We start from the raw sequence: 13479 nt of genomic DNA, 5'->3' as shown, positions 1-13479 counted from the left end.
GGGTGTTTGATGCCATTTTTTTTTCCAGACTCATACCAGGATGATTATTCAATCTATTTTTTTTTTTCTCTCACATTCACTATTAAAACTCTCATTCTGAAACACTCTTTTGCACTACTGAAATTTTCTTTCCTCAAACTACTAAAACTACTCCAATTGGTGAAGGTTTGGGACTTTTCAGGCCCCCTTGAAGGCCCTTCGTTCATCTGAAGAATAACAATAAGAGCAATAAGACGACGACCTTCAGACAGCCTGCTCGGGTTGGAGTAAATCACTGAGATTTTAGTACGACCAGTAAACATCAACACCTTTGTGGACACAAACACAATAGGATTCATTTCCTGCGGATGCCTCACGCCGCGGCGTTATGTGCATTATTTACGGGAGGGAAAAATGATTTTATTGATACAAAGAAAAGATTGTTTTCAGTGCTGCTTAGTAAATAATCATTGGAGCTTTTCACACAAGCGTCTCCTCTGCAAAAAAAAAAAGCATGGATGTGTTTGTTGACGGGCTCTCAGATAGGCTATAAAGCACGTCTTATGTACAACAATAAATTGTACGTACGGCGGCGCAGGCATATTTGGGAAGGTGCCCTGTGTTTGAAGAGCTTATGTGAGATTTGTGAGGACCGAAACGTTTTTATGCTGGAAGCTTCTCAGGCAATAACACACATAGGAAGGCATAAAAGTCGTGCTGGCAGCAACAAAGGTATCGTTTTCAACCACTTCCTGACGCCTCTTTTTAAGCCGTTTGTGATTTCCTTTCACTCCGTCGGCATGTATCACTCGCCGCTGTGTGTCTTTGCTTTCTTACAGGAAGTCATTGGCGAGCTTTTCACGAATCATTTTAGCGATGCTCATTGCTGATTGGCTGTGATGTGACTCGCATATCACGGATTTGTCACGATATCACACGTTTTTTTGTGGTGATCCTTTTTCCACATGGACGAATGTTACTGCAGACTCACGTAGCAATAAGCACCAGCCAGAAGGAAACCGAACCCCGGAGGCACTCAACTGCTAACGGTTAGCAAGCTAACAGCCTGCTAGACTATCATTGGTTGACTCCCACATCACTCACCAGGCTAGGGCCCGCCTCTTTAAAACCACACATGCTCAAAAATCGCAGATATTACAGTGTAGAATGTGAGGATGGCGACCCCAAGTGATCAAAAATAATAACTGCACCTCACATTCATATTTTGTATTAGTCTTATGCAGATTTTTGTTTATAGTGTACGTTTTGGAATTAAAATGACAAGACTATGACATTGGAATGCGACAGAAAATGGATGAATGGACTTCTTATGTAAATCTAACTTGTCCAACTCATCATAACAGTGTTTAACAAGTAGCACTACAGCAGTGGGGATGTAAGCATATAGTTTCACATCCACATGACAAGAAGAGGGCGCAGCAAGTGTAATTTGAGGACAAACTAAAAGAGGATGGATGACCAACAAGGACACGCGCAATCCATCACGTCACGGGCACGGTAGTTGCATTTATTAGCCGAGTACAGAGCGGTGCATCATAGCGGCATGCTGCGACATTCTCTCCCTGTCTGCAAGATATAAACTGCGATCACGTCAAGGAGCTAAAGATTGCACGGGCCCGATTCATCGCTCAGGCGCCCACAGATTGTGTTTGATTGTTTCCCGCCAGCGCGCACACTTCATTTTCTCCACTGGCAGCACAATGGAGGGACGTAAATCAAGTCTTTACTGCCCTTACATGACTACAAACTAACATGCAGCCATATTTTTTTCTTTGGCCTGAACTAAGATAAAAAACGTGCTTGCATCTTTTTTTTTTTGGGGGGGGGGGGGGGGGGGCAACTACTGTATTTCATGAAAAAGAGCTTATTGGAGTTTTCCATTTTCAGGATTTCAAGGGTTAAAAGTAAAAAAAATAAAAATAAATATACATTATATATATATATATATATATATATATATATATATATATATATATATATATATATATATATATATTTTTTTTTATTTTTTTTTTTTTTGGTCTGGCCCGGTCCCTATTCAGCATGAATAGCAGGGATCCCCTGTAATGCCATAATACAGTACAGTGGTGAAGTTGAGCTACAAGTTCCTTGACTTAAAAGTTTCTCCAGATATATGCAAACAACGTAGCTTGAACATTTTCATAACTTTATCAGAAGTTAACTGATGTAACATGGTTAGGTAGCACTATATAGGTCTGCGTTAACACTGCAGCTCTGCTTACCTTTTGTGTTGACGTGCTAGTGCCTCAGCTTCCGCCTCAGTGGTTCTTTCACTTTGGAACTTCGCTCATCCACTGAAAAATTCATATGGCGTGGTCATTATTTTAATTAGCCCCACTATGAAATAATATTTGGAAAGTGCAGAACATCTTGCTTACACGGACTGTACTTATTCAGAAATAGGCAGAGTGAGCATGCAGTTTTTTAATTTCACACTTGACCCTCCCGACACATATTTGTATATATTTTAGGTTATTTTTATATATTTTTCCATACGTCGTAAGTAACCCCAATATGACGGGAAAAAACAATAATCAGGTGAACTGTATGTAACTATCTGTTTGTTTTTTTTCACAAGATTGAGAGAACTATTAATTTAAATGTTTTCGCGTTCTGCGAAAAATACTGACTTTTTTATTTTTATTTTGTACTCATAAAACCATTTTTCCCAGTTTGGAAATAGTGAGGGCACCATCTTGTGGCTGTAACTAAAATCAGTTTTGTCCACAAGCGAGCGCTCTTACGTATTTCCGCCCAAGCCGGAAGCGGAAGCAATTCGCAGACGTATGCTGAATGTCCTAGCATGGATTGTTAGCTACTGTTGCGAGCAAACGAGACGCCAAAACCCGAGCAAGGATGGCAGAAGCCGACGTCGACGAGCTCTTCCAGCTTGAATTTCTATCTTTGGTGTCCAAAGTGTGCACGGAACTCGACAACCATCTCGGAATCAGCGACAAAGATTTAGGTTTGTTGACCACCACGCCCGAACTATCGAGCTAGCTCGCTAAAGCTAACGTAGCCCCAGCTAATGTTTACGTGTGTTGTATCGTTGTGTTGCATGTTAAAGTTGCGATTTACCCTTTTTTTGTGTGTTCGACTTGCTTAGGTTGGTATTTGTTTGTTTGTATTTCAGCTGAATTCGTCATTAGTCTCGCGGAAAAAGAACCTACCTTTGACGGTTTTAAAGCGCTCCTGTTAGAAAATGGAGCCGAATTCACAGTAAGTTCTCATCAAAATATGTCGCACGAGTTGACAAACCTGATTACTGTATTGCTTATAAGGTTGGTGTTGGCCTCATGGTGTGTTTTTTTTTTTTTTTTTTTTTTTTTGCATGGCAGGACTCACTCATTGGAAATTTGCTGAGGCTCATTCAGACAATGAGACCCCCGTCAAAGTCGTCCACAAGTAAAGGTGATTTATCATATAATACTTGACATACATTAGCTGCCACTATAGTTTATTCTTGATGAGTGCTGGGCCCAGCCCTATTATTGTCACTTTAGATTAATTCACAGTCATTTGATTAAACGTCTGAAAAATAGCAATAAGCATACTTTTATGCCATTATGCAGCATTGTCCAGACATTCATTGTGTTGCCTTGTGAGATTACACTAGCAAGATAACACGAAAACTGAATCACTTATGTCATCATCACAGCCTCTGAAGTTCAGAAGCCAAAGTCGGAGAAGGACAGGCTAAAGGAGCTGTTCCCCGCGCTTTGCAGACCAAATGAAGCACCACCGGTATGTTCTTGACAACACAACTCACCCACTGATCACTTGACGTGAACGTAGAGCACTAACTGTTCATGTCGTCACCAGGAACTCTTGGACGAAGAGGACGTGAAGGTCGCGGCTGATGCCATGAAGGAGCTGGAGATGTTCATGCCCAGCGTGAGTGGCACCGATTCCAAAAGCGATCGGAGCCGCCCAGAAAAGAGCAGACGCCGTAGTCGAAGCCGAAGCCGAGACCGGCACAGGAACCGAGACCGGGACAGGGACAGGGATAGAGACCGCAGGAGGCGCCACCACTCCCGTTCGCGCTCCAGGTCCAGATCTCGCTCCAGGGACCGCGACCGCCACAGAGACCGTGACCGCTCCAGGCGGCGAGAGCGAGCTTCCCGCTGGGGCGACCGCTCGCCCAGCCCTCGCAGAGACCAAGAACGAGACTGGAAGGACAAACACGTGGACCGCCCTCCGCCGGAGGAGCCCTCCGTGGGCGACATCTACAATGGAAAAGTCACCAGCATCATGCAGTTTGGATGCTTTGTCCAACTGGAGGGCCTCAGGTTTGTGCTGTATTCCCAATCTGTGTTCTTAGCAAGAAAACAGCGTCAGTGTGTGTTTACCCGACTTTCGTTTATCTCTTAATACAGACACCTTGCTTCATTATTGCGGAAACTATCACAAGTGTACAAAAGTTCAACATAACAGCACACAACTGTGCCATGTAATAATCAGGAGCAATTTGGACTCAATATTAAGCTCATGACATGATATAGAATTTAAATAAAATGTATCATATACATCAGACCTTCTGATTTTTAATTGTAATGTTTGCAGTCCTTAAATGTGTTTTGCTTGTAGAATGTGGTTATATAAAATTTTACTCTGGCCAACCAATCAGCCATCTTGACTGATTCTGAAAACCGTGACTAGGCAGATTAGATTGACATGGCAACATAGAGGCTGATATCTGATTGGACAAAAAATGAAATCTGTCATCCACATGTATTGGAAGGCAAGGGAAATGCTATAAAATGAAGCTATTGGAACATTTGGCATAAATTTACGCTCCTTAACTGAACAAATATTGGACCTTTTTGGTCATTTCGTTGATAGCAAGTAAATTATAAATAAAATGTATGCTGCGCTCTTCCCGCAGGAAACGATGGGAAGGATTGGTGCACATTTCCGAACTGCGACGAGAAGGTCGAGTGGCCAACGTGGCCGACGTGGTCAGCAAAGGGCAACGAGTCAAGATCAAAGTCTTGTCCTTCACGGGCTCCAAGACCAGCCTCAGCATGAAAGTGAGCAAGGCAACATCGTCATTACGTCATCGAGCAAAGCCCCATCGCTGTTTCAACACTTCTCGTCCCTGTCTGTCGTCTGTCTTTTCAGGATGTAGATCAAGAAACGGGCGAGGACCTGAACCCGAATAGGAGGAGGAACGTGGGCCCCGACGGCAGCGAGGAGGTGAACATGAGAAACCCCGACGGGCCCACAAACCTCAACCTCGGCCCCGCCCGAGAGCTGGAACAGGATGACACATTGGAGAGGAAGAGACTCACCAAGATATCCGATCCGGAAAAATGGGAGATCAAGCAGGTTGGTTGAAAGACATGGAATACGTTAAAACCCCAAAATGTAATCATGAATGGCGTAAAATGCACCAAAACTCCAAAGATGAGAGTTTACCTTCTTTTAAGTTTATTACAGTCATTAATAAAGGCCTCTCATTTCCTCAGATGATCGCCGCCAACGTTTTATCCAAGGAAGAATTCCCAGATTTCGACGATGAGACTGGAATCCTTCCCAAAGTTGACGATGAAGAAGGTAATATGTCGCATCGTCCAATCAGAAACCACCTAAAGACGTACTCACATTATCTTGTCACTTTTTTTTTGTTTTTTCCTCCAGATGAAGACTTGGAAATCGAGCTGGTGGAGGAGGAGCCGCCCTTCCTGAGAGGACACACCAAACAGAGCATGGACATGAGCCCCGTCAAGATTGTCAAGGTGCCGCATATCGCAATACATCGCTGACTCTTGCATGCAAACATTATATAAATCAGGATAGGAGATTATATCCATGAAATCATTTGATTTTTTTGAGTTTGTGATGAACATTGAAAATGAGATGCGTTTGACTTTTTAGCTCCGCTCAAGTGGCTATTTTTCCACACACACAAAAAGCGAGTAATTCTCCCTTGACAACTAAAGGGAGACTTTGGATGAACGTTTGCTTACGCGCATGTGCAGAATCCAGACGGCTCGCTGTCCCAGGCGGCCATGATGCAGAGCGCTCTGGCCAAAGAGCGGCGGGAGCTGAAGCAAGCGGCGCGCGAGGCCGAGATGGACTCCATCCCCATGGGACTCAACAAACACTGGGTCGACCCGCTGCCCGACGGTAAGTGCTGGTGCCAATACACGTATATTATATGTATAATATATGAGAGACGCTCCCTGTGAGGCGCTGTGCTGGAAATATGCTGATGTCAGCTGAGGGTTCCAGGACATGAGAAGCCAGACGCAGGATTCCAATAATCACATCTTGCATGTCATGAGACTTTGCTTCAGGCTTTATTTGAAAGTACAGTACAGTCAAGTACAGGGCTGGTTGGAAATGGTTCCCCCATGACAGAAAATACTCTTGAGATTCTGATATGGTTTTCTGCTTCTGTTCCAGAATAGTAATAATTAGGGGTGTCAAGCGATGACAAAATTTTAATCGCAATTTCAATAGTAATCGCAAATTTTATATCTGTTCTAAATGAACAATCTTTTTTTGACTAAGTTTTCATACTCTTTTTAATAGGGGTGTTAAAAAAAAATCGATTCGGCGATATATCGCGATACTACATCGCGCGATTCTCGAATCGATTCAATAAACGGCAGAATCGATTTTTTTTTTTTTTTTTTTTTTTTTTTTTTTTTTTTTTAGGATTCACACCTTGAGCATGGAAGAATGTTATATGAACGGCACATTAAGCCTTAATATTTTTATTTTAATGCTGTTCAAATGTGAAACAGATTGCAAACTGTTTGTGTACAGTGGCTCACGGTTATAAGCCTCAAGTTTTAGATAAATATATTCATACAAATCTTACAGTGTACATGTACAAATTTACTGATAGTATTTTCTAAATTTGAATGGAAAAAAATCGCAACAATCGACTTATAAATTCGTATCGGGATTAATCGGTATCGAATCGTGACCATTCGTATCGGGATTAATCGGTATCGAATCGAATCGTGACCTGTGAATCGTGATACGAATCGAATCGTCAGGTACTAGGCAATTCACACCCCTACTTTTTAACATAAAAGTGGAAAAAATTTAACTAATAGAAATATGGCTGATTCTTTTAGTTATTAATAATAAGTAATTTAATAATAATTCATAAACTTGAGTTCAATTCAAAACGTAGTGTACAGTAAAAAAAAAAAAAGTGTAATGTTTTGTTTTGAGGTCATTAATCTGCCACTAGATGGCAGAATTGCATTTGTAAGATGGTGACAGCTTAGTGCATTTTTCTTTTCATATTCAGAGCTATCTAATCTTTAACATTAAGGAACTTGTGAACTTTTGCACATTTTTAAAATTGTAAAACACAGTTCGACCCCAGTCTTCACAAATATATGCATTATTAATAAATTTTTACGTGGACGTGTCTGCTGCGTTGCGACTGGAATTCCCTCAGTACAGAATTTACAAATTAAGGTGCGGTTATTAATTGCGCGTTAAAGGAACTCTAAATTAACTAAAAATTACCACACTAATTTTGAAACCCCTCGTAATATAATAATAATGATAATAATAATGGTGATGATGGTAATAATAATAATAATAATCATCATCTATTGCACATTTTCACCTGTAAAACAAAAAACTTCTCCCAATTTTTTTCGTTTAATTCATCTGAAAAATGTTTGGTGGGATATCGTATAACACAACAAAATGGTAGCAGTGACCAATGGAATTCTGACTTTGATGGTCTCACGTCCACTTACACAAAGAATATGTGCATTGCGTTGCAGCTGACGGCAGGCAGATAGCGGCCAACATGCGCGGCATCGGCATGATGCCCAACGACATCCCCGAATGGAAGAAGCACGCCTTTGGCGGCAACAAGGCGTCGTACGGGAAAAAGACGCAACTCTCCATCCTGGAGCAGAGGGAGAGTTTGCCCATCTACAAGCTGAAGGAGCAACTCATTCAGGTTTCCTTTTTCATCACCTACAACCCGCGCCCTCGTTTGGACTCGCTCGCCGAGCTCTCGCTTTTTTGTCACCTCCTCGCCGCAGGCCGTCCACGACAACCAGATTCTGATCGTGATCGGGGAGACCGGCTCGGGGAAGACCACGCAGATCACGCAGTACCTGGCCGAGGCGGGTTATACCACGCGGGGGAAGATCGGCTGCACGCAGCCTCGGCGCGTGGCCGCCATGTCCGTCGCCAAGAGGGTCTCCGAGGAGTACGGTTGCTGTCTCGGACAGGAGGTACGCGCCGTGCCGCTTCTTGTGCCCACCCACTTCCTGTTTTGCTCTCCATTGGAAATATTGCCGCTTCCCTTTTGCGTAGGTGGGCTACACCATCCGTTTTGAGGACTGCACCAGCCCCGAGACGGTCATCAAGTACATGACGGACGGCATGCTGCTGAGGGAGTGTCTGATTGACTCGGAGCTCGGGCAGTATGCCATCATCATGCTGGACGAAGCCCACGAGAGGACCATCCACACCGACGTCCTCTTTGGTCTGCTCAAGAAGGTTCGTGGCACATCTTTCCCACTAGTGTTAATTTCGTCAATAAAAACTAAACAAAAATAATTTCATCAACACACATTTTTCACCGGCCTAAGACTAGACTAGACTAAAACCAAAACAAAAACTGGGACTAAATCAGTATGCATTTTCCTCGACTAAGAAAGGCGAGACGAAAATCTATGGACATTTTAGTTCATGAACAAAAACGAGACGAAAATGACACACAGCACAAACACGTGACAGGCATGAGGTGGATTCACGGTGAAAGGCTAAACAAAGTCAATTATAGTTACAACTTAACATTAATCCAACTGCTATAACATTCCAACTAAATGTTAATGCGACTGCTAACTAATGCTGGCTAACTTACTAGCTCATAGCATGGAGCTATAGTAGCCAACTGTAATTGTGTGTGAAGTTGTTTTTCATCAAAAAGTTGAGAAAATTTTATGTGAAATAATTTTAGATCCAAAAAGTTTCAATATAATTTGCTGACAGAATATATAGGGGTGAAATGGTTGTCCTGACTAAAATAGACTAAAATATTGACAGTTTTTGTTGAGTAAAACTAGACTAATAAAATTGTTTTCTTGGACTAAAATAGACTAAATTGCTAGATTTATAGTCGACTAAAAATTGACTAAATAAAAATGGGATGAGGTTGACTAACTGTGATTAAAAACTAACAAGCGTGATTGAAATTGGACTATAACTGAGACTAAATTTTAAAATGGTAGACAAAATTAAAACACATCACTGTTTCTTGAGTTCCACTGTTTCTCACTATAAAAAAAAAAAAAAAACTTCTGTTATTGTTATTTTGCCGGCAGACGGTGCAGAAGCGCACAGACATGAAGCTGATCGTAACGTCGGCCACGCTGGACGCTGTCAAGTTCTCGCAATACTTCTACGAGGCGCCCATCTTCACCATCCCCGGTCGGACGTACCCGGTGGAGGTGCTCTACACCAAAGAACCCGAGACGGACTACCTGGACGCCAGCCTCATCACCGTCATGCAGATCCACCTGACCGAGCCGCCTGGTACGGAAACCCGCCATTAATTCTGCTGTCCTCCAATCCCGAATGTCAGATCATGACAGCATCCTCATCCTCGTCCAGGTGACATCCTGGTCTTTCTGACCGGACAAGAAGAGATCGACACTGCCTGCGAGATCCTCTACGAGCGAATGAAGTCACTCGGCCCCGACGTTCCGGAACTCATCATTCTGCCGGTTTATTCGGCGCTGCCAAGCGAGATGCAGACCAGGATCTTTGACCCGGCGCCGCCGGGAAGCAGAAAAGTACGTTTAGGAATCCACTTCAACATACAGGTCACTGAGTAGAGTAGCCCTCAAACATAAAAATAAACGTACTTGGTGTTTATTCGCATCAGGTTGTCATAGCAACCAACATAGCTGAGACGTCTCTGACCATCGACGGCATCTACTATGTGGTGGACCCCGGTTTTGTCAAGCAGAAAGTCTACAATTCCAAAACAGGCATCGACCAGCTGGTGGTGACACCCATCTCGCAGGTAGCTTCCAACGCCGCCGTCGTCGCTTACTCCTGTCAACCCATCTCGTCATGAAACAGTTTATTTATTTATTTATTTATTTATTTATTTTTTATTTTATTTTATTTTTTTCAATTGTTACAGGCTCAAGCGAAGCAGAGGGCAGGCCGCGCCGGCAGGACGGGTCCCGGCAAGTGTTACCGTCTGTACACGGAGCGAGCGTACAGGGACGAGATGTTGACCACCAACGTGCCGGAGATCCAGAGAACCAACTTGGCCAGCACCGTGCTCTCGCTCAAGGTTTATTTTATTTTATTTGTATTTATTTATTTATTTATTTTTGCTGTCGCTCAAGGTACACCTCGACATCACATAGATGTTACTCGGGCTGGGGGTGAAAAAAGTCAATCAAGTAGGTTGGGTTGACCACAAAAATTGGTTGACGCAAAAATGCATGCGTTAAAGCTATTTTAATCATTTACAAATAACATATTTGCGGCACCTGGAAGTTGCTGGAACCAACATTTTGTGTTTCCGCACGGACACTTACTGCTGACGGATTCCACCCGGCTGTCACCAAAACACTACTATTAAGATGCTTCCTCGAGCTTGTGGTCTCTTTAGACTGAAAAAGGAGAAAATTATCTTTTATCTGATGTTGGTAACAAAAAAATTGTGTCAAAATCCAAAAAGAGATAAGAGTTCAAATTAATTTTTTTGGAGCCAGACACACGCAAGATGGCGGGTGGCACTATGTGCGTGAGTAACAGCGGCAAGGTGGTAGCTACTATGTTAAACAGAGAGCAAAACTCACTCCTGCCAAGAGCCGTCGACTCCCAAGGTTTTTTTGTTTTTTTTTCTCCTTTTTCCACTCCTCGAAGTAGCGTGCAGGCTAAGCATTTTCCCTAAGGACCAGTACTACGGTTTTACACCACCAAAGTTTGCAATAGCCGAGCCAAATGGACTCAAGGGAGTTTGCAAACATGGACACTGGCACGAAACAAACTCACTTCGCAATACCATTAGCTAGATTAGTAGTAGCTAGTGGCATTATCAAGTCCAAAGCTCCAATAAGCAAGTCCTCATGACGTTTTTGGATTTAAAATGGGATGGAAACCAAAGAAAAACATCAGGGTGACTGCACAGGTTCCTGGAACAGCAAGTAAGTTATTTGAAAAACCCTTCCGTGCAGTTGAATGCTGTGTAATTGCAGTTTATTCGTGGCTAATGCTAATCGCGATTGTTAACCATTTAGCATAGGCTAATTTTGTTGGTGATTGTGTAATATGTGCATATGGAACATGAGTATTTATATCCATTAAATTCAACTCGCGGTTAACCTTAGTGACAGCACTAGACGTTACACACACGTGCGTTTGCGTCCTTTCCGGCAGGCCATGGGCATCAACGACCTGCTGTCCTTCGACTTCATGGACGCCCCGCCCATGGAGACGCTGATCACGGCCATGGAGCAGCTGTACACGCTGGGGGCGCTGGACGACGAGGGGCTGCTCACGCGACTCGGACGGCGGGTGAGCAACATCGCCGGGCCATATTTTTGATTGGGATTTTCTCGGGTTCCTGACGTGCTCTTTGGCCCCGCCCAGATGGCAGAATTCCCCCTGGAGCCCATGTTGTGCAAGATGTTGATCATGTCGGTGCATCTGGGCTGCAGCGAGGAGATGCTGACCATCGTGTCCATGTTGTCCGTGCAGAACGTCTTCTACAGGCCCAAGGTGAGACATCACCAAATCTCCTTCGAAATTGACATCATCATCTTATAAGAGTTTGTCATCATTTTTTTTTTGTGACACAGGACAAGCAAGCTTTGGCCGACCAGAAGAAGGCCAAGTTCCATCAGCCGGAGGGCGACCATCTCACCCTGCTGGCCGTCTACAACTCGTGGAAGAACAACAAGTTCTCCAACCCTTGGTGCTACGAGAACTTCATCCAGGCTCGCTCGCTCAGGAGAGCACAGGACATCCGCAAGCAGATGTTGGGCATCATGGACCGGTATCAAGACTCCGTTTGAAATTTTACTCAAGAAAATTGATTTTTCGCCCAAACCTAATTTATGAATTTTTTTCCTCAGGCATAAGTTGGACGTGGTATCTTGCGGCAAAGCCACTGTGCGGGTCCAGAAGGCGATTTGCAGCGGTTTCTTTCGAAACGCTGCCAAAAAGGACCCTCAGGAGGGCTACAGGACCCTCATAGACCAGCAGGTGGTCTACATCCACCCGTCCAGCGCTTTGTTCAACCGACAGCCTGAATGGTGAGGGGGGAAGAATAAAGTTATTGTTCAAGCATTTTTTTTTTCTCTCCTGAAAAATGTTTATTATTATTATTTTGTTTATTTTTTTTATTTATTTATTTTTTGGCATTTTAATTTATTAGAAAAATATTTTGTTTTTACTACCTACGTTTTCTAGGTTTTTTTTTTATTTGTTTGACATAATAGCATACATATTTTACATTCAGAAAATGAAGAAAAATGATTGTATGATTTATTTACATCCATTTACATGTATTTAATGTCACATGGTAGATTTTTTTTTTTTTTTTTTTTTTTTTAAAGAATGATCTGATTTATTTATTCCATTACACATTTTGCCTTGATTTGGCATTTTATTACAATTATTTATTTTTTAAAATATAATTTTACTGGATTGTATTTATTTTGCAGTATGACAGCTTTCCCTTTTGGTCCTCAGGGTAGTCTACCACGAGCTGGTGCTGACCACCAAGGAGTACATGCGCGAGGTGACCACCATCGACCCGCGCTGGCTGGTGGAATTCGCGCCCGCTTTCTTCAAAGTGTCGGACCCGACGCGCCTCAGCAAGCAGAAGAAGCAGCAGCGCCTGGAGCCTCTCTACAACCGCTACGAGGAACCCAACGCCTGGAGGATCTCCAGAGCGTTCAGGCGACGCTGACGACTTTTAGCCTGTGTGGTCACTGTGCTGACTCTACATTTCCACTTTGTATTCTTACCTGTAAAAAAAACAAAACAAAACACACAAAACACAAACAAACACATCACGTTAAATTTTAGCTTCTTTTTTTTTTCTTTTTTTTTCTTTTATATACAGGTCCCTGTTGTACTCGTGAAGTCACTCTTCTGTTTGCGAGAAAATGCATATTTGATTTGTCAGTAGTAAAAACAATCCAAAAATAGCTGTTTTTTCCCCCTCTGTGAATAGAAATTTGTTACAGTATTTGCTTGTCAATGTACAGAAATGTTTTTAATAAATCAAAAATGGTCTTGATATTTTTTGTAGAAACCAGCATACTTTTGGTACAATATGAATTATATTACACTGTATGGGTCGTCATTTTTGTCAATGAAATGTATTTCATGCGAAATAAGCGTTCCGATAAGGTTACGATTGTTATTTCATACCTGGTCAACAGGTGGCGACTTAAGTGTGGCCGCTTGGTTTCATTTGAGTGTAGAAGAAAA

The 13479-nt window shown here is 42.7% G+C and overlaps 1 protein-coding gene across 1 annotated transcript; it reads left to right on the top strand.

Moving 5' to 3' along the window:
• The first annotated feature begins 2786 nt into the window (after positions 1-2786).
• On the top strand, positions 2787-13285 carry LOC144004575 (ATP-dependent RNA helicase DHX8). The gene is made up of 22 exons (XM_077501863.1): positions 2787-2986; positions 3155-3240; positions 3360-3432; positions 3680-3765; positions 3844-4310; positions 4907-5051; positions 5143-5349; positions 5490-5577; positions 5662-5759; positions 6003-6150; positions 7782-7963; positions 8049-8243; positions 8326-8511; positions 9339-9549; positions 9628-9809; positions 9902-10042; positions 10166-10321; positions 11416-11553; positions 11629-11757; positions 11838-12034; positions 12114-12293; positions 12733-13285. The coding sequence occupies exons 1-22, from the start codon at positions 2878-2880 to the stop codon at positions 12950-12952; spliced, it is 3624 nt and encodes a 1207-aa protein (XP_077357989.1). The 5' UTR covers positions 2787-2877; the 3' UTR covers positions 12953-13285.
• Positions 13286-13479: the final 194 nt, after the last annotated feature.

This window comes from Festucalex cinctus, chromosome 17 (genome assembly GCF_051991245.1).
Source record: "Festucalex cinctus isolate MCC-2025b chromosome 17, RoL_Fcin_1.0, whole genome shotgun sequence".
Lineage (NCBI taxonomy): Eukaryota > Metazoa > Chordata > Actinopteri > Syngnathiformes > Syngnathidae > Festucalex > Festucalex cinctus.
This window is presented reverse-complemented; position numbering and strand designations above follow the sequence as displayed.